Raw genomic sequence first — 24,840 nt, 5'->3', positions numbered from 1 at the left:
CAGGGGGAAAAGAAATTACATTCTTGTGTGCGTTGTGAAAGAGGGGAGCGCAGGGACTCAGGGCTAAGGATTGGCCTCCCAGTTAACCAGTAGAAAGCATCCGTAGGATTTGTTCTTGGGGGCCTCTCAGCAGGTGCTGGTGAAATCACATCCCCAACTTATGCTGCAGTGTGGCCTCCTCCAGGAAGCCTTCCCTGATCCCTGCAGCAAGACAGCAATTGTATCTCTGCCCAGCCCTGGTTTCAGTTGGCCTTCTATTAAAGTTCATTGTTTCTGGGTACGTTTCCCCCACCAGATCTGAGCTCAATATGTCAGGAGTCCCATCATACCCTTCCTGGTGTTGCCCCAGGATCTCATTCTGAGAGTAAGGGCTTTAGAATCTAGAGGCCCCAGTGAGGGCTGGGCTTGCATGCCAGTGTTTGCCCTGCTTTCAGAGCCTAAGCTCAGCTGCTGGAGTCCCTCAAGGGCTTACTTCTGGGGAGACAGCCTTTGAAAGCACATGCGTGGTCAGAGGAAGGAGCCTGCTTCTCTGTGCCCATGCGTCTCTCCTCCAGGATGGAAGCTCTGAGAAGGGGCTTCTCTGCTTGTTCATTCATTCGTTCATTCAATAAAAAAAAAAAAATGGATTGGGGTCCCTGGGTGGCTCAGTCAGTTGAGGGTCCAACTTCAGCTCAGGTCATGATCTCACAGTTCGTGGGTTTGAGCCCCACATCCACCTCACTGCTGTCAGCACAGAGCCCACTTTGGATCCTCTCTCTCCCTCTCTCTCTGCCCCTCCCTTGCTCGCACTCTCTCTCACAAATAAACATCAAAAAATAAATACAATAAATAAATAAATTTTAAAAATGGATTTAATCCCAGCTGGGTGCCAGGCACCATGGAGACAAGTGGATCTGGAATCAGAAGACTTGGGCAAATTGACTTCACTTCTTAGAGCCTCAGTTTCCTTATCTAAAAAAGGGTGATGATGACACATGCTTTGAGTGGTCATTGAATGAGAGTCGAACGTGTTAGACGAACACGGGTTAACATGCCTGTTACTGCACTTAGCGTGTCATTGTTGTAACTTCTCTGGGCCAACTAGGAGAGGCAGTGGAGTCTCCAGGAAGGCCTGTTTTCCCAGGTGAGCAAGGAAGGGGCTCCAGGCCTCTAAGTTCTGTCCCTTTCTTTTGTTCACACTAGGGCTTTGTCCGAGAGCAGATGGGAGTGTCTTTTCTCTGGCCAACCCATGTTGGGAAGAAGGGAACACAGGGGTGGGAAAAAGGGTGCCCTAAAAACGATTCCATTGAGAACCCTTATACCAGAGCCACCAACTGCGCTGGCCCCAGGCTTTTCAAACTTTGCCCCCCAGGAGGCTCCTCCCCCTTTCTAGCGTTCTACTTCCTGGCAGTATCCTCAGAGCCCCATCCCCTTCTGGAGCTTGGCTTCAGTAACGGGAGAGATGAGCCTGAGAGTCCCCTGAAAGTGGGGCAGAATGAATTGTAGCTACACACCACCAGCTCAGCACCAGCTCTCTGAAAGTAAATCTGGGTCACATTAGCTGCAGGGATGGAAAGTGACCACGTGGGCAGAATTTTGTGCAGGCAGCAGAAAAGACAGCCAAACCGTCTTTTCTCTGAGGCTCAGGGTCTTTGTGGGACCCCAGCTGGTGAGGGAAGGTGGTTGCCACATCGCAAGGTGTCGGCTTTGTGCCGTTGGTTTCCCAGCGTGCTTTTCTAGCGACTTCCCAGGTGACACGGAGACAGGTTTGGAATGGCAGTCTGACTCACGCCTTTCTGTTCAGGAGCAGCCAAGGACGGAGGGTAGGAATGTGGAGGAAGGACTGGTTAATTTGGGGGCTGTGGAAGGCTGTCATTTCTCTGTCCCACGGGGTTAGAGACGAGACGCCACCAGAGGAGCTGACTGTGCAGCGGAATCTAGGGCTGCACTGTCTTTTGTCCCAGCGGCCTTCCCCCTGGGAGGAGGACTCTGAGCCTATCTGAGTGTGAGTATTAATAACCCACCATCACCAAGTAGTGCGATCCTGAGCCTGGCCAGTTGCTGCGGCTGGGACCTGCCGTGATTTGGCCCCAGTCTGCCTGTTGCCACCTGTCAGGTAGAAGTGGGCCAGCTTCCTGGCTCTGCCTTGGCGCTCCTGCAGGAGCAGAACTGGCGCTCCTGGCTGGAATCTCTGCCCGAACTTAACGATGCTGCTGCAGAGAAGGTCTGGAAGCCCCTGTAACTTGAAAACTCAATGTGGGTGGAAGTTTCCTCCCTCAACTGTGTCCCACCCCTAGCCCAGAAGCTACCAGGCTTTTAGCCTTGTGGTCCAGGGAAAGGTTCTGTCTGGAGCCTGGGTGGGTGTGTCTCCCAGCATGCCTTTCCCTCCTCATTCTCTACTTACTCATTTCCTCCTGTGCTCACTCTTCCATTCATTCGCTCAAGGGCATGGCTTTGGGAGTCAGCTGGAGTCCCAGTTCCAATTCCATCACTTGCCAGTTGGGTGAGCCTGGGAAATTACTAACCTCACTGAGCCTCACCTTCTCACAGTTAAAATGGGGGAGCAGGAGTGCCACCACAGAGTCTCGCGGGGTGGATTAAATGAGGTTGTGGGGAGTGAGGTGCTTGGCCTAATGCCTGCTATGTAATAATCAGCGCTGGACACACAGTAACTGTTCTCACTGATATCATTCATTCACTTGTACACCAGTTCACTAATTCATGAATGCATCCATTCATTCCTTTGCTGATTCATCGATCATGCACTTATTCGTTTACCAAATATTTCTAGAGCCACTTTGTGCTAGGCTCCGAATGGGTTTCGGAACCCCACTCCCTCCCGTGCAGGCAGCTAGGATGCAGCCTGAGCTGTGCGCGTTGCAAGCCCGGAGTTCCGAGAAGTTCTGAAAGGGAAGGCCTTTCTCCTGCTTCTGCCCCCACTGCTAGCTTAGCGCTGTGATAGCATTTGATCTGGGACTTAGAAAAGGAATAGGACTTTGCCAGGACAACCTGAAGAGAAAGGGCATGCCCCTGTTGCTGGTTTCTATTCTTGCTCTCCTTTCTTTGGCCTCAGTAGAAAGAAATGAAGGGAAATGAAGAGAGAACCAGCCGGTAGGAGTTAGGAATTAAAGCATTCAGAGGGTGGTTTGGGGATTTGAACTCGACTCTGTCCGGGAGCTCCTGAGAGCTGATGCCAGCTGGGATCCCCTAGTAAGTAATAGTTGGAGAAGCTGCTATGTAGTGAGTCCTAGATGTGTGTCAGGCATTTCATGTTACCATTCAGTCCTCACAGAGCCCTGGGAACTAGTTGCTATTCTCCCTGTGTTACCCAAGAGAGAAGGTAAGGAACTTCAGTGCTGCTGAATGTGTATGGTGCCCCCTGGAACACAACACGTGCAATGTGGCCTTTGGAATTGTTCACTGCTTCCTTCAGGTTGGCCTAACTCCAACCACCTGCATTCTTCAGAACATTTCAAACATTTACTAAAGTTGTGAGAATAGTCAAATGAACCCCCATCACCCAGATTCAAGAATTAGCAATTTAGGGCCAGTCTTATTTCACTCACACACCCCATTTTGGCCTCCCCAGTTACAGAGATGGAAGTTCCAGTAATAATGTCCTCTTGCCACCTCACTTTTTTTTTATTAAAAATTTTTTAAAAACATATTTATTTATTTTTGAGAGAGGGAGAGACAGAGCATGAGTGGGGGAGGGGCAGAGAGAGAAGGAGACACAGAATCCGAAGTGGACTCCAGGCTCCAAGCCATTAGCACAGAGTCTGATGTGGGGCTGGAACCCGTGAACCGCGAGATGATGACCTGAGCTGAAGTTGGACGCTCAACCAACTGAGCCACCCAGGCACCCCGCCACCTCACTTTTAAGCTATTGTATTGCTCTTCCCCCAGCAGTAAGTATGTTGGTTTATCTGCTCAGTAGTCCAATCTGAGCTGGAGCCAGTCCTACTCCACACATTTCCCAGAGGCATCGTGCGGGATTGTGACTTCCAAATGCCAAGGCCCTAGGGGGTGGTGTGTCCCTTCCAGTGTTGCTTACCTGATCCTCTGGTCCTTCCAGCTTGAGGTTTGTGCCCTGCTTCCAGAACATGAAGAACTAGGCTAAAGCATGCCTGTGTTCTCTGTTTGGAAATTTGATTTCTGAGGATGGTGTCTGTTTTGCCTAAAACACTTCAAACCTTTGGAGCCTGGATTTGAATCAAGACCCTCCCAGTGTAATTGAGAAAGTACCCTGAAAATGGCTTTCAAGGATTCGGTCTTAAGAGACTGAACTTGGGATGCAATAGGATTGAAGTCTTTAAAATCATAGAGGGAAGGAATTTTGGTCTTATGAGAGGGGCACGTGCCCCAGGCCTGCCCCGACGCTGGTGAGCTGTCCCATGTGAGCAGCCACCACTCTCTAGGGCTTCTGTGGGATTTGTGCTCAATTTCCAGGCTGCCCGTCACAGCCCCTTTAGAGGTTTCTGTTCTGAGGTAGCATTGGATGGGGAGATGTTGTTTCCACTGGAGGGGTTAGCCACACCGCCTAATTTGGGGAACCTCCCAATTTCCCCAAAGAGTGCAGACTGCCTACAGCCCTGTTTGGCAGGAACCTCAGGATGAACAGGAAGGGAGGTGGGGTGTGGTTGATCGAGTGGGGCTCACATTAGGCTGTTCCTTTAAGAGAGAAAATAAAATGGTTATATTCACAGAAAGCCTGGGAAATAGCAGAGGGGCCAGGAGCTTTTCTAGCTGCTATTGGTATATTCTGAATGCCAGGTTTGTGCTTAGTGTCGTATGTGCTTTATTTGACCTTATCCTTAAAAGAACTTTAGGAGGCAGATGGGCCATAGTAGATGGAATAGAAACCCAGAGAGTTCGGTAACTTGTTCAAGGTCTCCCAGCCAGTAAGGGGCCACGCCGGGAACGGCACTAGCTCTGCCTAGGGCAACCCACTGCCTCCCCCATTACAAGGAACAGTAGTTTAATAATAGCTAACATCTGCGCAGCACTTCAAGGTTCACAGAGTGCCTTAACTCCCATTATCTCCACTGTGCCTCAGGAAGCCCCAGGCGGGAGAGGCATTCCACGCCCCTTTGGGACAGCTGCCTATCAGGGGTCCAGCTTCTGCTCATTTCCCCCAGTAAGGATTGGAGATTCTTTGGCATTAGCTCTGACAAGCCACGGGAGAAGGCCTAGGGAGAGGCTGAGGTGGAGAGACTTGGCCAGTTGCTATGGTAACCCAGATGGCTGAGTAACCATTTTGAGGGTTGCCATGGTGACGGGCCGCCTGTGGCAGGGATCTTGTCTTCCTGGGTGGCTGGCACCATCCAGACCTCTTAAATGAGTGATGTTACACTTTCTGAACAGAAGAGGGCAGCATGATGGTGGGCAAAGGCTTCCCTACCACAGAGGGGACTGGGAAACTGGAGGCAAAGCTTAGTTAAGTGTTTCCAGGGGCTGGGCGGAAAGGGAGTTTGGGCTCCTGTTTGTAAGGCTGGTGGGATGGGTCTGGAGGCAGCTCTCCTGAGACTAGAACTGGATGATTTTCTTCCAAGATCTTGCCAAAGGATAGGGCTTAGGGCAGCCCCTTCAGTGTCTCGCTCCAGCTACTATTGGGGAATGTAAGAGGTACAGGAGACAGCTTACCCCTGCGAGGAGGAACAGAGCTCTTGCACATACTACTAGCAAAAAATTTATTTATAAAGCATCAATTAACACATGTAAATTAATGCAGCATGAGCCAAGCTGAAGAAGTGCTGGGAGTAAACCTTCTAGATGTTGGAGGAGGAACACTAGCAGAAGGAGAAATAATTTTCCACTTTCCTCTTTCTTCTCTGCACCCGAAACCATTGGCCACTGAGTGGACACTGAATTGGATTCTTTTTTTTTTAAATTTTATTTTTTTCAACGTTTTTTATTTATTTTTGGGACAGAGAGAGACAGAGCATGAACGGGGGAGGGGCAGAGAGAGAGGGAGACACAGAATCGGAAACAGGCTCCAGGCTCCGAGCCATCAGGCCAGAGCCATCAGCCCAGAGCCCGACGCGGGGCTCGAACTCACGGACCGCGAGATCGTGACCTGGCTGAAGTCGGACGCTTAACCGACTGCGCCACCCAGGCGCCCCAACACTGAATTGGATTCTTAACTGTCTTGAATCACAGATCAAGCCCATACCCTCCGCCCCCATATGTCGTCAGTTGAGGCATCCATGCCTTCAGCAAATACTTATTGAACATCTACTAGGTACAAAGCATTGTGTTGGGTCCTATGATGAGGGAAGATGAAATAGATGTTTCCGCCTCAACGAACTTCTGAACCAGGACGTTTAAAGGAGGCAGTGATGCATGCAGACACCCACAGTACATGTGGCTGGAGCCCCAGAAATGAGAGAAAGAAAATGTGGCTGGGATTTTTGAGAACAGCCTCTTCTACCTGGGTTGATTAAAAGTAACTTCATGTCGTTTCGGGTGAGCTTTCAAGATGGGTAGGATTTCATTAGGTGAAATTGGGAAGTGGAGGACATTCCAGGCAAAGGCTCAGAGTTTGATTCTAGGGGAACATGCTGCACACGAGGGTATCATCGGAGATCAGCTGATAAAGGAAAGATGTCAAAATATGGAGGACTTTGAACGCCAGGCAAAAAGTAAGGGATACTGTGAGAGACAGGCATATTCTCTTCTTAAATACTCTAGCCTTCTAGCTCATCAGAAGCCACAGGCAGCTGAGTATTTTAGGGTCATCTGGTTCACTCATTCATCCATTTAATCAAAATTTTAAACAAATATTTAATGAGTGCCCTGCACGTGCCAGGTCATTTGCTAGATGCAGGTCCTGTGGTGAACAAGACCGACAACAGTCCCAGTCCTCAGGGAGCTAATGGTTTAATAAGGATGAAAGACAAGGAACTGATAGCTTCAAGTGTGATGCATATTACCAAAGGAGAGAAGAGGGGGAGGGAGGATCTACTAATCCGGGGGATCAAGGCAGGCTTCTCTGCAGGAGTTTCAGCAGAGGTGTGAGTAGGAGTGAGCCAGACCAAAAGAGGAGAGCAGTGAAGGGTCACAGCCCAGGAGGAGAGCAGGTGGGAAGGCCCTGGGGCGAGAGAGCACATCTTTGAGAAGCTGAAAGAAATTGATAGTGGCTGGACCTTAGGGAGAGGGGCACTTGATGAGGCTTAAGTGGCAGAGGACACGGAGGAAAAATAGGGCTTTATTTGCCTGTATTACCCTTTCCCCCCCACTAGATGGCCTTCTGAGTACATCTTGCTGCCTTTGGCTTCCTTATTGCAGCCTCCTTAGAAATGCAACAGCCGTCTGGCCATCAGGAGCAAAGGAAAATCATAGACCAAAAGGAGAAAGCCTCAGAGCTGTCCTGATTGTGTGGTCTGGCCATAAATTTAGACCATTGCTTGGAAAAAACCAGAAACCTCCCCTTCATAGGCTTCCTTCTTCGCAACCCCACCCCCCACCCTCCAGCAGCTGCTTTGTTCCTCTACCTTATAAAATTTTCTCAGTATAAAACAGAAACATCAGCCAAACATGTGGACTTCCCCTTTTCCATTCATTAGAAGAATTCATTACTTCAAAATCTCCTGGGAGCATTTAAATGCAAATCTTGTCAAGAAAGCTACTTGAGTCTGAGAAGCCCTCAGCCGCAACCCAAACCAGAACTTTCTTCCTTGATTACCATGTTTCTTAATAGGAATCTCAACCTCTTGCCCTCGCCCCCCCCCCCAAGTCCCCCAAGCCTTCAACAAAGTCTGATTCCCAGAACAGACTCTCTTTCCCTTCTTGCCCTTGTCTTTCTGCACTTTTGGCAAGCCTCAGTCACAATTCTTGAGGAACCTGCTTACAAAGTGGCACACGTAGCAGTCCTAGGAGGGGATTGAGGGACTTTTCTGTTTACTGTAATGAAAATGAGGCAGATGTCTGGGGGTGAGGGTGGAGGTGTGTGTATGTGTATTTGTGTCTGGGCCTTCTTAGCCCTACTGGAATAAAATAGTATAGGAAATGCAGATGACTCAGCACTGATACAGTCAAGGTCCCCAGAGTTAGCATTTCTGTATTCTCTGCTGTTTATGAAAAATGTGCTTATGCCATCAATCCCAACTCCTTCACCCTGCATTTTCCACTGAGTCTTAAAAAAAAAAACAAAAAAAACAAAAAAAAACAAACCTCAACCTTATTCTCCTTCTCTTCTTAAATTGAGCTCATTAAGCAGCTGACACCAAAACGTGGACTAGCTTTTTTTAAGCACAAAGGATTAAACTGGAAGGAAATGAGCCTTTGTCCAACAATCCTCCCTGTCTGCCCTCTTTGGGCTCTTCCCTGTATAATTTCCAGTCCTAGAACTTGGACAGGCCAGCAGAACTTGATGGATGGAGAAAGATATGATTAATGACTTGCTCACCCGATTCCTGATCATGGTATGATGTGGAAACAACCAGTATGCACCTAATGGTGAAAAGCATCATTTCTTCTTCTTAATGTGCTGAGCACTGGCCAAATACTTGGCACTACTCATAGCCTACAAAGAGGCAGGCCTCACCCCAGGGGGAAGAAGCTCCCTTTTAAAAATCTTGAGCATGGGAACTGAGATGGAAACCCAAGTCCTAGTTTTGCCTGTTCAATGTCCCATGAATTCTTTTTTTCTTTTAACCTGCTAATATGCTGCTTTGTGAGAACCGCCAGCTTAACTTTTTACCCACAACCACCGCCCCACCCCCCTGAAAAAATCAAGTTAACAGATTTGATGAGGCTGGGGAGGATAATGGCTGGATGAGGGGAGATGGGGGCAGAAAGATCCCCTGCATTTACCTGAGTTCCTCATTCACAGCTATTGGCCCCCAGTGCAGTCTGTGAATATTGGGAGTGAAGGATACACAGATGAATGGACTGGCAGATGATACTGGGAACTCTCTTCTCAAAACGGTCCCCACTAAATCCCTACCTATATCTACTAGTTTCCTGTCATCACTTTTCTTTCTCCTGACAGATTACTGGGCTTCCCTTTTCTTCTTCCCTGACCAGTTAGGCTCCAGGATCCCTTTCTTTGTTCCATAACCATCCCGCTTTCAGTCTCAGGTCCCCACATTTCTCCCTTTCGATCTGGAAGTCTCTCTGTTCTGATGGCTGTCACAGCGCAATAATCCTGTTGGGTCTTTTCCCTCTGTAGATCCACCCCACCGTGAGGTCAGAATCCCGTGTTCATTCCTCCCCCGTTGTCATTTCTCAGCTTCTGGCTCCTCATCCTTGGCCTGGTTTACTTCATGGTGCTTGGCGTGCCCTCTCCGTTTCCAGTTCAGTCTCTTCTGTTTCTGGAAAACCCTTTGTTTCTGGGATTCCGTGTGGCCTCAGTGTTCCCTTCGGCCTCACGCTGCAGCCCCGTCCGGGTCCTGCCCCTGTCCTCATGCTGACCGTGTCTAGCCCCGGATCTATCTAGGTCTTTCGCTCTCTGCCTTCCCCTCAGTTCTCTAGGCCCTTCTCCAGCAGCTGCACAGGCCCAGCTCGGTTTCCTCCAGCCAGGGGGCTCCCTCCTTTGTCCCAGCGGCGGGTGTAGGTCAGCGCCGAACGGGGGTGCCCGCCCGCCCTGTGGCGTCGGCCCGGGGTCTCGCGGCCGCGGCGGCCCGCCCGGCCCTACATTCGGACGCGCGTGGGGCCTCCGGCCCCGTGGCCCCCGCCTCCCTCGGCCCGCGCCCCCGGCTCCGCCGGCGGTGGTCCCTGCCGCCCGCGACCCGCGTGGGCAGCCGGGGGGCCGGGCCGCGTCGGGCCGCTGAGGCGGCGGGAGAGGGGCGGGAACGGGCCGGGCCTGGCGCTCCTGACAGGAGGAGCCGCCGCCGCCGCCGCCGCGCCGGGGCGGGCTGAGGGAGGAGCGGAGCGAGGGGTGGGGAGGCGGAAACGCGAGCCGGGACCGGCGGAGCGCGAGCGGCCGGGTGCGGGCGGGCTGAAGAGCCGAGCGCGACTGCCAGGCCGGGCGAGGCGGGCGAAGAGCGGAGAGCGGACTGCCGGGGCGCCGCCGCCGCCGCCTCCCGCGAGTCGCACAAAGGGCCGAGGCTGGGGCCGCCGCCGCCGCCGCCTCAGCGCGCGGGCCTGGAACCGGCGCCCGCCGGGGCCCGCGGAGAGCGGCGCGGGCGGCCATGGCCGGCTACGTGCCGGGTCAGCAGCCGGCCAACCGCAGCCAGGAGAAGGAGTTCGTGCAGGCGTACGAGGATGTGCTGGAACGCTACAAAGGTGCGGCGGGCGGCGCGGCGGGGCCCCGGGGCTCGTCGGGGGTCGGGGACTCGCGTGGGGGGTGGCGGGTGGGCCGGGGCCCGGGCGGGGTCGCGCCCACCGCGGCGTCGGGGCCGGCCCCGGACCTGCTCATTCTCGGGCCGGCTTATTTGCGGAGTTGAGATAAGCCTGCGGGAGACGGCCCTTTCCCCAGCACGGGTTATATTAGCCGCCCTATTATCTGGAGGGAGGCGAGCCGGGGCGCTGCCTCCGGAGCCCCGGCGCGGTGGGGAGTTTCAGGGGAGGAGGAGGAGGAGGAGTCGGGCGCGAGGAGCCTCCCCGTCCGCTCCCCGTGCGGGGCTCCCGTCGCCGAGGCTCCGCCGGCCGCGAGCCCGCCCGGGGGCCCTCGCCCCCCTTTGTCTCCCTCAGTCTCCGCTCCGTCGCGTGGCGGCCGGGGTCGGTGAATGTGCACTTTTGGGGAGAGGCCTCCTCCCCGTCCAGCCCCGGGGGCTTCGAGCCGGTGGAGGCGGGGGTCTGCCGCGGCTCCCCACCCCCCCCTCCCCAACGGCTTGCGGTGGCCTCGGATTGCAGCCCGGAGGCGCTCTGGCTGAGCAGTCCCGCACACCAGTTCCTCCTGCAAGGTCTGGGTGTCCGCGAGAAAGTTTTGACAGGCGGAGGGGCTGCGGACTGCGGCTCCCCAACTTGTCCCCGGCCGCCCGGGGGTGCCCTTCGCGCGCGAGGCAGGGGTGGGAGGCCTCGGGAGCTGAGGGCCCAACTCCGATATTTAACATCCCAGGCCGGCGCTTTGTGTGGCAGCTGTGCTTTCACAGACTGGGAGATTTCCCCCAGAAACTCCAGAGGCAGCACTTTCTCCTGCTTTATTCAGCGGGGCCCTTGTGACCGGGCCTCTAGTTTCTTTTCTTCGGAAGGAGAGGGAACTTCAGCTCCTATGACTGAATCCAGCATACTTGTTTACGACACCTACCCAGTGAAGGGAAACTAATGCAGAAGCTGTAAAACGCTCCCTCTTTTTCTTCCCTTGTGGCATTAGAGTTCTGCTGGAGAATGCAGCAGAAAAGAGAGGCAGAGAGAGACAGAAATGAAATGAAATGCTAAAAAGGGACCTGCTGAGGAGGTCTGCTTGTTCCCTTCTGCATCAGCTCCTGTAAGCTGTCCAGGTTTCCCTGCCTGCAGCAAGTTTTCTGTCAGCCCCCTGTGGTCTTTCTTTTTAAGAAATGTGGTTCATTTCAGAGCACAAAGAGGTTAGATTGTGCTGCTGAACTTCATTGAAAAACTGCTGCTAAGTGAATGGTTCCATTAAGTTTCCTTTGCAGGCTTTTGGGCAACCCGGCATTCTTTTTAGGCAGAGGATACTCTGGGCCTGTCTTGGGCTGTGACAGCTTTAAAAACTGGCAGGATTATAACTCGAATAAGTGAAGAAATCTCAGCACCTCACTGGATCGTGTTACTGGTGGCCTCCAGCTGAAAGGAAGTTGGATTCCTAGGAAATGAAACTAGGAAAGAAGGGGGAAATAGGGCTGGTTCCAGGAGGGGCCTCTTGTGCTCAGTCCTTTTAACTGGCTCACTTAGTTTGCCTTTCCTCTGAAGGATTTTGGTCAGGTGTATAGGAATTTGATCCTTTCCAGGCACAGATCTCTTTCTTGAGGGGAAGAATGAGTCGAAAATGGTTGGCCATAATAAATTAACTCGAGCTGTTTGAGTTGTTGTGCAGGCTGCTCTAGGATAGGTGCAGAATTTCTCTTCCCCCTCACTGCACCATTCTCACTGGGAAGTCTGGGTGGATTAGCATCCGGGCCTTTGTTACTTCGCTGTATGGAATTCTTGCATTTTCCAGATTTAGAAATCCCCTTACTGCCTTGATAGAACTCTTTACCTAAGCTGGAAACAGTGACTGGGAGTATAGTTTGGGAGAACAAAGACAGGAATTAGTTTTGGAGAGACTTGGGGAAATAGATATTGATGATGTTGGGGTTCTAGACTCTCATTGGTTGGCCACCAGATTAGTCGGAGCTCTCTCTCTGCTGCTGTTAATTTGTAGTCACTTCATTCTACAAATGAAACAGGATTTTGGTATTCAGAAGGAGAACTAAAGTTTTCAGCTGCATAAACTGTCCCTGGAAAGGGCAAAGGCTAGAAGGGAAGTGATGCATTTGTATTGTGAAGGGAATAGAGCAGTATGTATTGCAGCTGTATTAGGAATGGTTGTCAGGCATGGATTTTCCATAATTATGCCTGGCAACCATTTCCCTGTATGTTGGTAGTGAGCATGATTTTGGCAGGATTAGATGATTCAGCATGGACATAAACACTCTCTCTCATTTCCTAAGTATCCCAAAGGCTCTTTCAGAGCCTGACTGTCCAGCAAACAGGAGATATTAGATAATAACTCTCAATCCTAACATTTCAGAGTGGGTAGCAACCCACAGAGTCAGGGTATCGTTCTTCATTCTTTCAATCCTTCAACAATTAATAAAATATCTGTTACAAGTAACCCAGTGTTAGGCACTGGAGGTGTCAGAATAATGAATAAGATCTGGTTCCTGCCCTTGGTTATTCACATCTAGCAAAGGAAAAGACATATGCAAACAACCAATTATGATTCTATAAGTAGTAGAACAGAGATATGTATAATGCACTGTGGAAGCAAGAGGAGGGATGAATATTTCCACTTGGGTTCATTGGGAGATTTGACAAAGGAGGTGACACTTGAGTGGGCCTTTAGGGATAAATGGGATTTAGTTAGATGGAGGAGGATGGGGAGGGGAGAAGGCAGGAATAAATATCACATGCAAAGGCTTGAAGGTACAAAGAGAATGGAGGGGTTTGAGGAATGGAATGTGACTAGTTGGGTATGACTCGAATTTTGGGAGCAGATGATACTGTAAAGGACTCAGAGTCAACTTATAAAGATTCCTTTATGGCTTTATTTCATGGGCAGTGGGGGAGTCAGTCATTGAAAGTTTTAAAAAAAGCGACAAGTATGCCAATTTTATTAATTCATAGTGGAGGACATACCAATCCAGTGATTGGAACACTTACATTGCAGTCTGAGGCACCCTTTTCCTTATACCATAGTGCTTATGAAGCTAATCAGATGGTTGCTTGGTACACATGGAAACAAAGGAAAGAGACATGTATTGTTTTGAGGAATATTTCATCCAGATGATTTGGGCCAGTCACAAAGTTTTCCTCTCGATAGATTGAGGTTGTTGTGAGCACCAAAGGAAACTAAGAATAGTCAGAGAGGGAGGAGAACCAGGATCTGACTCTTCCTGGGATAGGGACAAACTCTACGGAAGTAGCCAGCCACATATGGGCATAGTTTTAGGTTTTAGAGAAGAGGTTTAGAAATAAATACAATCAGGTTTCTGGTGGTTGGTTAAGCAGGAGGGTAATATGTAAGTTGGTTTGCGCAGAATTAGACTTTTGTGTTTTCACAAAGCCTTAAAGAGTCTTTACATGCCAGGCGCGGCAAAGAATAAAAGAGAACATTCACATTTCAACTTTGGTAACGTGGACTCTCTGGTACTTAAAAACGTCAGAGTTCTCACTAGGTGCCATGGGTTTTAAGAAGCTAGTTAGGACTGATTTTTGTTTACTTGTATCCCAAAAAAGAACTTACAGAACTCACTGTACAGAGAGGAGTGAAGGGTCTGTGTGTTATTTAACGTTCAAAACTAGCAAGGCAGCACAATATAGTAGAAAGAGACAAGGCTTTGAATTTCTTTAGCCTTGTGCTCCAGTCTGGTCCTGTATGACCTTGGAAAAGTTACTTAACCTGTAATCTGTGGGTTTCTCACCGTGAAAATGGGGATGATAATACTAACTCCTTGGGATTCATGAGAATATAAATGAGCTATTGGCATGTATGAGGCCATTCACATTTAGAAAAACTTCCATGGAGATAATACTTTACTTTTTACAACCTAGTTTCATATTTCTTATCTTATTTGATCTTTATAATATTTTGTAAGGAAGGTATTATACACATGGATAAATTTAGGCATAGAGACTTAAATTACTGTCCAAGAGCCAGGATCCAAGACTTCTAGATGAAGGTTTCATATTGTATCGCAGAAGGAAGTTTTAAAATCAGAGCAGTGACTTGGGTTAAGTGAGATCATTGTGAAGATACTTTACTTATTTAAAGTTTATTTATTTATTTTGAGAGAGAGAGAGAGAGAGAGAGAGAGAGCACGTGCGCGAAAGTGCAGGGGAAGGACAGAGAGAGAGGAGAGAGAATCCCAAGCAGGCTCCGTGAGATCATGACCTGAGCTGAGACCAGGTACCTTTGTGAAAATACTTTATTAATATCATTGTTGTTAGTTTTTAGCCTCTGAGGGGTAGCCCTTAAATGGCATGTATTTCCAGATCTCTCAACTGTGGAGAATTTCTTTTCCTTTTATTATGGGAGAGGTTTCATGGTATGTAAATTACTTTGACATTGAGAAAAAACATTTTTTTAAGTAATTTCTATGCCCAGTGTGGGGCTCGAACTCAGGACCCTGAGATCAAGAGTGGTGTGTTCCATGGACTGAGTCAGTCAGGCACTCCCACTTTGAAATTTTTATACAAAAACAATGTAATGCAAAGTGATAAAGTTTTGTTTGGTTGGAAAATATATTCTGAGGCTTTAGTATTGTTTAACTAAATGACTCTCTGAAGCAACCTCTTGGTTAAATGTAAACTCAGGTTTTAAGTTCCTTTTTAGAACATAGCCCTTGAATTGGAGTGGATAGCTTCTAGACAGAACAATAGAATAATTGCTACTTCTGGACATGGACACTGTTAAGTCAGAAAGTGAGTCAAGTCTGTCTGCTGGGAAATCACAAACTTTGGCCACATTCATGCTGTTGAAATCATAAAACGTGTGCATGTGCTAACAGTGCTTATGGGAGCTACTGCCTTCCTCTTGGGTTGGGCTTGCTTGGCAAGTGACATAATACACGCCAGGGAAATGCATCTGCTGAGGCCTTATTATTCTGGTATGTTTCAGTGCCAATTTCAGGTTTTAGAGATGATGGTAGAAAGAAAGCTGTTCAGAGTGTACATTCCAAGATCAAAGTTCACAAGTAAATAATCATGGGTTGCAAAATGAATTTGTAGCATTTTTCTCAGTGGTCTTGAAAACACCCAGGCTCTCCTTTTACTAAATAAGGTTGGCCCTTTCAGCCTCTGGTAATTATAAGTTGAGCCATGTTGTGATGAGGTTGTGTGGTGTGCTACAGCTTCTGCTTTTGTTCTTCATGATTTTGATTGGAGTGTGAGCCTCAGTTGTCTTGCTTCTACCCTGGGGTGTTTGCTCATCTCTGGCCTGGAGGAGCCCTTTCAGGTCTGTTAGCTTGGTGTGTAACATCTGAGAATGGTTATTTCAACTTTTATTTGGTTACTTTTAATAAAATATTGTTTTTAATTCCAGAACTTCTCAGTTCCTGGAATAAATTACAATGAATCTCTGATTCTTTGTCTCCAGCTTTCAGGGCTTTCCATAATTTGACTTACTCTGCATACCTAATTGTATCGACTATTGTCCAGCACAGCTCTCTGCTTCTTGTGGGTAGGTCTCAGTATTCATTCCCCCTAGATTCTCATATCTGTCCCCGTGCCATTCTGTCCTCTCTTCCTGGAAGACCCTTTACCTTTATCTTTGATTATTCAAATCTTACCTGTTTTGTTTTGTTTTTAAATTAAAGCTAAGCATGGGACCTGTGTGCTCCATGCAGATTTCTCCCCTCACTTTTTCAGAAATTCATCTCTCCTTCCTTGATCTTACAATGTCTACCTTACAGTCTCTTAACCTCTATTCTGTTTTGTATTATTTTTGCATTGCCTCATGTCTGTTAGAATCGTTTCCCAATGAAATTTTATGCTCTTTCAGCGTAGGGACTTTTTATAACTTCTTTTGTAAGTGGTTGATTGGCAGGGAGTTTCTCTCAAGAGAGAAGGGGCAATCATATGAGTACTTTCAAGTCATATTTTAAAATAATTTTCTTTTCAAATTATAAAAGTAATATGTATATTTAATGTAGAGCATTGTAAAAAATACAGGAAAGTATACAGTTATAGATTATACACCTTCCTTATTTGTGTGTGTGTGTGTGTGTGTGTGTGTGTGTGTGTGTGTAGGGGGAGAATGGAGAGGGAGGCTGACCAACAGATAGATGTGCTCTGGCCAGAGAGAATGCAGTGCTCAAGGACAGGCCATCTGGGATCTGATACCCTCAGCTTGCTGTGGCTCCATAAATTTGTGTGGCAGTGTAAAAGTCTATTCTTATGGGGCACAAGCATTTATTTTTCTTTCTCTGTTCAAAATTTGCTTTCTTCTGCATAACCATGTGTCAGTCATCAAGGATGTGCCAGTGATCAGGGATGATTTGCCTATGACGAGTTAATTAATTGGTCAGTCAGTATCTTTCTTTTGGGCAAGGACCATGCCAGCTGTACTACTTACTGGATTCCCTCTTACCACAGCAAATTTCTATTGTGAATTTTGTTCAGAAAGGTAAACACAATTCCTTTGTGTTGATGAAAAGAATGAACTTGCTTGAAGGGTCTTTTGGAGCTCAGATGGTTTCAACCCTCAGTTGCGTTTTGGATTGAAACATAAAGGAAGGGATTTTTTTTTTTTTTTGGCTGTACTTTTTAGTTTGTGAACAATAGTAAATAAGCTCACATTGTACCTACTCGTACCTATAAGCAGATACTGTGTTGGGGAAAGTGGTAGTGGGGAGATGAGGGGCCACTGAGAAACATTAAAAGAATGATATGAGTGTGCCTGGGTGGCTCAGTCAGTTGAGCACCCAACTCTTAGTTTTGGCTCAGGTCATGATCCCAGGGTAATGAGATCGTGCTCCGTGTCAGGCTCTCCGCTGAGCGTGGAGATTCTTTCTCCCTCTCCCTCTCTTCCCCCACTTGTGAACATGCAAGTAGAACACTGTCAAATAAAAATGAATGAATGAATGAATGAATGATATGGAGATTAGGGGTAGAGGGAGAGAAGGTCCTGAATGTTAAGATGAGGAACCATTATGAGATGGATAGGATTAACGTAGCAGTTGTGTAAATGATGGATGAGAGTGGAGCTTTATTCTCTAGGAGGTCACTCTTGTAACTGTGTCATGAGGTTAGATTAAGGGATGTTAAAGAGGAGAGGTGTATATTTGAGAGACATTTTGGGCAGGTACAGGGACTTAAGTTTAGATCCTAACATTGATAACTCTTTTTCTAGAAGATTTTGCCTGAAGAAAAAAAATTAACTACCCCTTATGCTAGGGTTATTCCAAAATAAAGGCCTCTTTTATCTTGTATAAAAATCTTTTGAAGATTTTACTCCATTTTGAACTTGTTAGATAGGGCTGTGCATTTGAACCTGTGACTCACAGTTGTGTTGCTGAGTCTTCTTATTTAAATTCATAATGCTGAGTGCCCCAGAATGACACTTCTACCCATTCTCTGGACAACCTTCATTGTATGCTTCCAGGAATACCAGCCAAGAATTGCACAAGAAATCCTCTTAAATGTCTTCTAAAATCTTCAGTTATATCTTGAACTGCTAATCTCCTAGGGTGTCAGGGGGCTTGTTTGGAGGATCCATTCATTCATTCGGAGTAGATATCCGAACCAGGTAGTAGGCAAAGTGTTGAAGAAACAAAGATATTGTCCTTGCGTCTCTGTGGTCTTACAGTCAAATGGGGAAAACCTTTTGGTAAACTGACAGTTACAGTCCATTTCAGGGAGTGCTATCAGGTAGATGCTGGTGTTAGGGAAGTGGAGGGATGTAGCCACTCTGGCCAGGGTGGGAGAGGGCCAGCCAGGGAAAGCATCCAAGAGGAAATGCCTGAGCTGTCACCTAAAAGATTCTGGACTTGGGGCCAGAAGTTCCGGTAAAGGGCATTCTGGGCAGCATGAACAAAAGTGAGTGGATGAGAGAGCTTGAGGAGAGGCAACATGGGGTATTAGTAAGGTCTGGGTGTAGGATGTGAGGGAAGGAGAAATGGGAGGAGGTGGGAAAGGTGGGAGGGCTTGAAGTGTTGAGGGGCTTTGTCATACTGTATACAGTTTGAGCTTTATCCTGCGGGCTTTTGGGAGCCATTGAAGGATTTGGGGCAAGGAAGACTATGATTGGATTTACATTTTAGAAATATTTCCTCTCTGGCAGCAGTGTGAAGGAGGACTGCAAAGGGGCAGGGCTAGTGACCAGTTAGGAGGCTGTCATAATTTAGGCAGGACGTGATTAGAGTTTAAGGTTGTGGAAGTAGTAATGTACCCAAGCGGACAAGTCAAGAAATGGGATTAAGGGGTAAAATCCATGGGTTTTGATGACTAACTGAATGTGGTGTATGAGGGGAAAGGCAAGCACCTAGGATGACTTGGCAGGTTTCTGGGTTGAGGTTCTGTATGGGTGGGTGGGATCATCAACTAAAAAAGGGAGTATAAGAGGAAAAAGCTTATTTGTGGTGACTTGGCAACAGTGTTGGTGCAGGGGAAGATATGGAGTTAGTTTCTGTGTGTTGATGTCGAGGTGGTCTTTGGGATGCTGGGCAGAGGTGTCCTGCAGGTAAGGGGTGTAGCACTCACGCATAGATGTGTGATGAGTCAGTCATCAGCAATAGGTGAGTCAGTCATCAGCTTATAGACTATAGTCCCAGGAATGGACAAGGAGATTGCTGGGAGAGTGTGTACTGTGAGAAGAGGTTTGAGGCAAAAATTCTGGGGAACTGCAAGGGGGGGGGGAGGGGTGGTTTGGGAGCAGAAGAGGAGGATCTCCTGAAGGAAACTGGCCTCCAAAAGAGAGTGCCCAGAGATGCAGGAGGAAGAGAAGTGAATTCCAGAAACAGTCTGTGTTGCACAGTGTCAGATTATGAAGAAGTCAAGCAAGATAAGGACTTTTGGCTCTAGAATATAAAGGTCACCTTTACTGGAGCATTTCCAGTGGGGTTGTGGAAAGTGCAATCCCGAAAGCAAGCAGTGGGTTGGGAAGCAAATGAGGAGTGCAGACATGAAGTCCATGAGCCTTGAAACCTGGACATTGAAGAAACAGGAGGAAGGCATTCTAATTTTTTTTTTTTATGTTTATTTGTCTTTGACAGAGAGAGAGAGAGACAGAGCATGAGCAGGGGAGGGACAAAGAGAGAGGGAGACACAGAATCGGAAACAGGCTCTGGGCTGTCAGCACAGAGCCAGACATGGGGCTCGAACTCTCGGACAGTGAGATCATGACTGAGCCAAAGTCGGAAGCTCAACTGACTGAGCCACCCGGGCACCCCCATGGAGGAGGGCATTCTAAAGAGGGGGATGTCGGGGGTGGGCAGAGGAGGGAGTTTTGTTTGTTTATCGTGACACAGGAGAGATGTAAACATGTTTAAGTGCTGTTTGGAAAAAATCGGTAGAGAAAGAGAGTTTAGTAAAATTCGAAGAAGAGAGAATAATCCATGGAGGGTGGGTTCAAGAGTAAAAAGAGGAATGTGTCTGCTGAAAAAGATTATAGAGGGAGGAAGGCAAGAATACAGGTGGTTAGCTACAGGTGTAGGAACTGGAGGGAATTTTCTCTGATGGCTCTTATTCTCTCTTTGAAGTAAGGGATGGAGTGATCTGCTCAGAGGAGGGGCTGTGTGTTTGTGCGTGTGTGTTTGTGTTTGTATGTGTACACACTTGCATGTGCATGTTCCTTCCCTCTAGCTGCAGGCGCTCTCAGTAACCTGAGTGTAGATGCCGAGAAGGCAGATAGGAGGATTGGTCCAGGATCAGTTTTCCAGCATAGGAGTGATGGAAGAACAAGTGGTCCTTGTAGAATAAGGGGTCCTTCCAAAAAATGTAACTGCTTGATTATTCATTGTTTGTATTGCTGTCTGGCTGGCTTGTGTTTTATTCCCCTAGCAAAATGATAAGCTTTTTCAGGGCAGGAATCAAATATGTAACTTTTGCATTCCTTTCTATCATTTAGTAAAGTATAGGCCAGAAATTGATTCATATATATATACATGTATAAAATATGTATGTGTGTGTGTGTGTGTGTATACACACACACACACACACACACGAGTTGACTTAATCTCACTTTAGTGGTCAGGGGCATTTTGATTCTTAACACAGAGGCTTTTCTTACCTTTGGTCTTTAATCCTCATCTTACTATCTGGTATGGAGAGAGCGGGGTTCAATGGTTAGAGAGGGAATTCCATGCTTAGCTGTGGCATAAATCTCACAGGCTAGCTTCACTTATTCTCCCAGGGTAGTTGAGTTTAGAAACGTTTGTGCTTTCCATGAAGGCTGCAGGATTAGTATTCCCTAGTCTATTTAGACCAGGCTTGTGAAGACCAGGGTTCTTTGTAAGGCTAGACAGAGTGCCTATTGTCTCCACAACATGCAACCTCCTCCTTGTTTATTTTGGCAGGCAGGCAGCGAACGTGATGGATTTGTTCTCATGACTCAGAGTCCTCCCTGCCTTACCTTAACAGGTTCCTTATAATCACTACCTTTCAGATGGTGATAGTGTCCTTCAGCATTTATCTGACCTTTATGTCTAAAAAGAGTATTGGTTACCCTTTCCTTTGTCCTCGACTTGCTTGGTTTCTTCACCTTTAGTCTAGAGTGGAGGATATTTCCTAATGTATTAGGTCCAGCTCAGAATTGGCATTATGTGCATCCTTGGGCTGTTAATTGGCCTACTCCCCACAGTGTGCTTGTTTTCTGCTCCTTGTTTTGTAAATTTGGACTCTGTTTCAGATGAATTTGACATGAGTCACTCCAGGGAGTGGAAGGTGTGTCTCCACTAATTTGGAGAATCTTTGATCTTGTTTCAGTCCCTGGTTTGGCTTATCAGGTACAGTTTCTATGTCCCGCTAGAGGTGTGTATATCTGCTTGTGTCCCTTGCCTCTGGTTTCACTAGTGCAGTGAATGGTCCACTTCAGGGGATGCATGCCACTTTGCATGTATGGATTCTTTCTACTGTCCTTGTCATTGCTGGCAGCAGAAGTGCCTCTAAGAGCCTCTTTGAATGTAGCAGAGTATCTAACACTGAATAGAGTTCATAAACCCTCTGTCTGCCCTGTAGGACTTTACAGTACAGTAAACATTACAAATGACAAAAGACAATAAGGAATGTGTAAGCAGTTGAATAAATAATGGAAGGTCATTCCTCATTTAGCTACCATTTTCACAGTAGAACATATCCCAGAAAGAGACCTAGTCCTAAGGGAAAGGAGACCAACAGAGACAAAATCATCTTCTGTTCCAACTTGGATGGCAGGCGAGCTGCCCTCCATGGCTCCTTGATGCCGGGAAGTTTCTCAATAATGTCCTGTCTTGTCTCATGCAGGACCTTATTGCTGTGTTACCTTTCTTTGTGGCTGGGATGGGATCCTGACAGGGTCTCACTCTCCAGTGACCTGTAGCTGAAGTGGTAGGCAGGGAGAATATGCAGAAGACTTGTGTTCTCTGGTGCAATTATCTTTGTAACATTAGGAACTGCATCCCAGACCTACTGCAAACGCTCCAGCCCTCGCAAACACCACAAATGAGCCATAAGCCCTGGGGTCAGGGTTGGGTTCGAAAGAAGCTGGTTTGGGCTGGTCTGGGACACCTCAAGGGTATAAGTATGTAGGACCCATCCCAGCCTGTGTTGGTTAGTTTCCCAAATGGAAAACAGGGACCAGAGTAGTTTAGGTGCTTTGAGGTCCTCACATCTTTCAAAGGACTTGTTCATTGTTTGTATTACTGTTACTGTTAACAAGTATGAAAACAGTATTCATGTAATACTGCCTTTTTAAGGAAGAATGGGGAACTGTCAGGGGCTGGAATTTCCCTCTACTGTCACTGTGAGAGAGAGGGAACATTAGATTCTCATCTCTTAGTCCTCTTCTTTCTGATCATCCTGTGGGTGGCTCCTGGAAAGGGGTGAGGCAGCTGAGGCCCTGGCAAGAATATGTTGTTGAGAAGGGATAAGAGGCAGTATCCAACATAGCTGTAGCACAGGTGGTATGTTAGCAAGAGAAGATAGATGTGGGGGCAGTATTCAGGGGGCTGGTAAAGGCAGAAAATATTTGCTGTCATCATTAGTTGCTTCCCTTTGCCTTTGCCTACATATGTTGTCTCACAACAGAGCCAGAACCCCTGTGTTCTTTTGCTGTTCCTCCTTCTCCTTTTCTTGATTATATCTCATTTTCTGACTTATAAAGATGTGTAATACCCTTAATAGACTTGTAGTGATGTGGAAAGTTAAATAAAAAAGTTCCAGAGATTGAAAAGCTAAGTGGTGATTTGATTACAGTCTTTAAGTGTAATAAGTGTTTTTCTTACAATTCATCATAAACCAAAACTGCCTGGGAGCATTTGTTACTGTGTGTTTTGTTACTTAACTTTTTGTGTGTCTTTGTCTGAACTTCCCAACCTCATTGTGATCTTGTTGAAGGTGTAGGTTATAACGAATGAGATGTGTATGATGCACTTCATGAATTGAACCACTTTGCAAATGGTGGTGGTGGTTATATTTTCTTTGTATTTCCGGCAACTTCAGGCACCCTCATGATGGGTTTTTGCATGTGGTTGTCCCACAGACAGCTGACACTTGCTGTATCCAAAATGGGTGCCATCATCTCCATTCCTTCTTCCAGACCTGCTTCTCCTCCCGTGTTCCCCATCTCCATGACTGCCTTCCCCATCCACCCGATTGTTAAAGCCAGAAACCAGGGCTTCGTGTGTTCTTCTCCCTCATGCTGCCCAGGCAGTGAGTCTTTTATCAAGTCCTGTTGGTTCCATCTCCATCTCTCTCCGTCTGTCACCTCCTCCAGCCTCATCGCTAGTACACGAGCCCAGGGCCTTACTACTGTTGTGATTCCTTTTGACAACTTAACCCTTTTGTCCCCGTTGGTCTTTCTTTCACACTCCTACCTGGAAAAAAATCTTCAGAAGTACTAAACTAATCATGTCTCATGGTATAAGAGAAAATAGGTGTGGGGGCTGTGTTAAGGGGGATGATAAAGACAAAATATTTGTTGCTATCATGAACTGCTTCCCTTTGCCTACATATTTTGTCTAAGAGCAGACTTGGAACTCCTCCATTTATTTGTCTTCTTCCTTCCCCTTTTCTTGCGTACATCTCATATTCTGGTTTATAAAGAGAGATGCTGCTTGTAACCCCGCGGTGTTCCCATTGCCTATACAGTAAAGACCAAACATGCAACAAAAAGTTTATTCCCTGCCTGCTTCTTGCATTTTTCACCTTGTCAGGAAGAAGCTATGTCCAGTTGCCTTACCATGCCAGGCTGGAGAATGTCTCTGTGTGCCAATGTTGTTTCCCCTGCCTGGAATTTTTCTTTTACCTGTTAACCTCACCTGCCAGTAAATTCCAGTTTACCCTTAAACACAATTCAGACATTGTTACTTTTGGGAAGCCTTTCCTTACCCTTCTCACCTGGTTAATCTCTTTCCTCCCTGCTACAGTCTTCTGATATGCATATCACAGTGGATTGTGGTTTGGTTGGTTTTATGATTATATCCTCTACACACTTTAAGTTTTGTTCCCGAGCCTTAGCACAGTGCCTAGCACATATAGGTGCTGGAGAAGTATTTGGTGAGCGAAGATTGTGCACCCAGATTTGTTACAAATGTTCACCACATGAAATCAGTCTACATAATACATAAGAGGATATGGCATTAAATACTAGTAGAAGACATTTCAGCGACTCCTGTTATTGGGGTAGTAGCATTAGTTTGTTAGAATGGTGTGCCATTTTTGCTCTTAAAGAATTTCAAGAAATAAAGCAGTCTCATAGATGGTTTAATTCTTCATTTGCTAAAGATAGGAAACTGAACCAGATGTTCTTTGGAGGATCCTTTTAGATCCCTGGCTCTTGAATCTGAATGTATGGCTAGCTTTCATCTAGGAGTCAGTATGAGATGTTTCTGTGCTGAGTGCTTTGTGTATACTAAATATATAATCTATCCTTTTCAAGGGCCAAAGGCCAGTGTGTTACGGCAGATGGAGAATTCCACTGTGCAGACTATAATGTAGTTTTCTCATATGATCTTCTAAGTCCTATCTCATGAAATTTTAGAACTATATATGCCCTTAACCCCCCTTTCCCTTTTAGAATGTTATAGTTCTACTTCACCTTACTCTCGGAACTCCATATTCTACTTTGTTCATTGTCTCTCTACTAGAATGCAGCGTCATTGAGAGCAGAGATTTTTGTTGTTGTTGTTTGTTTATTAACAACAACCAAGAAGAGCATCCGACATATAGTAGATACTCAATAAATAATTGTTGAGTGAATGAACTACAAATGATCGGTTCAGCTCACTCTTCTTATTCCTTGTAAGGGAATGAAGTGAGGCATGGAAAGGGGCAATAACTGGCTCAAGGTCACGTAACTAGTTAGTGCGAAAGCCAGATCTCCTCACCAGGTGAATGGTGTTTTTTTCCATGAAATCATGCTTAATTGTAGTTGCATTTGATACTGATGTGCAGTATGGTCATAACTGTAACTGTGAGCAGAGTACGGGAGAGCAAACTAATATGGACTGAGCCCTTACTAGATGCCAGGTGCCTTATCTCATGTAATCATCACAAATAGCATCCTATGGCAGTCCAGTGACATGGGTAGATTTCACAGATGAGGAAACTGAGGCTTAAGGA

The 24,840-nt window shown here is 47.0% G+C and overlaps 1 protein-coding gene across 11 annotated transcripts in view; it reads left to right on the top strand.

Annotated features, from left to right (window-relative positions):
- Window positions 1-24,840, top strand: part of MACF1 (microtubule actin crosslinking factor 1) — a 330,452-nt gene that overhangs the window by 4,116 nt on the left and 301,496 nt on the right. The window contains exon 1 of one of the 11 annotated variants that reach the window (XM_049617433.1): window positions 9,840-10,206. The exons of the other annotated variants lie outside the window; for them this stretch is intronic. Coding sequence (XP_049473390.1) covers window positions 10,113-10,206 — 94 coding nt within the window. The 5' untranslated portion in view covers window positions 9,840-10,112. Of the gene's footprint in view, window positions 1-9,839; window positions 10,207-24,840 lie in introns of those variants that run through there. 11 annotated transcript variants of the gene reach the window in all.

Source organism: Panthera uncia, assembly GCF_023721935.1.
Source record: "Panthera uncia isolate 11264 chromosome C1 unlocalized genomic scaffold, Puncia_PCG_1.0 HiC_scaffold_4, whole genome shotgun sequence".
Taxonomy (NCBI): domain Eukaryota; kingdom Metazoa; phylum Chordata; class Mammalia; order Carnivora; family Felidae; genus Panthera; species Panthera uncia.
This window is presented reverse-complemented; position numbering and strand designations above follow the sequence as displayed.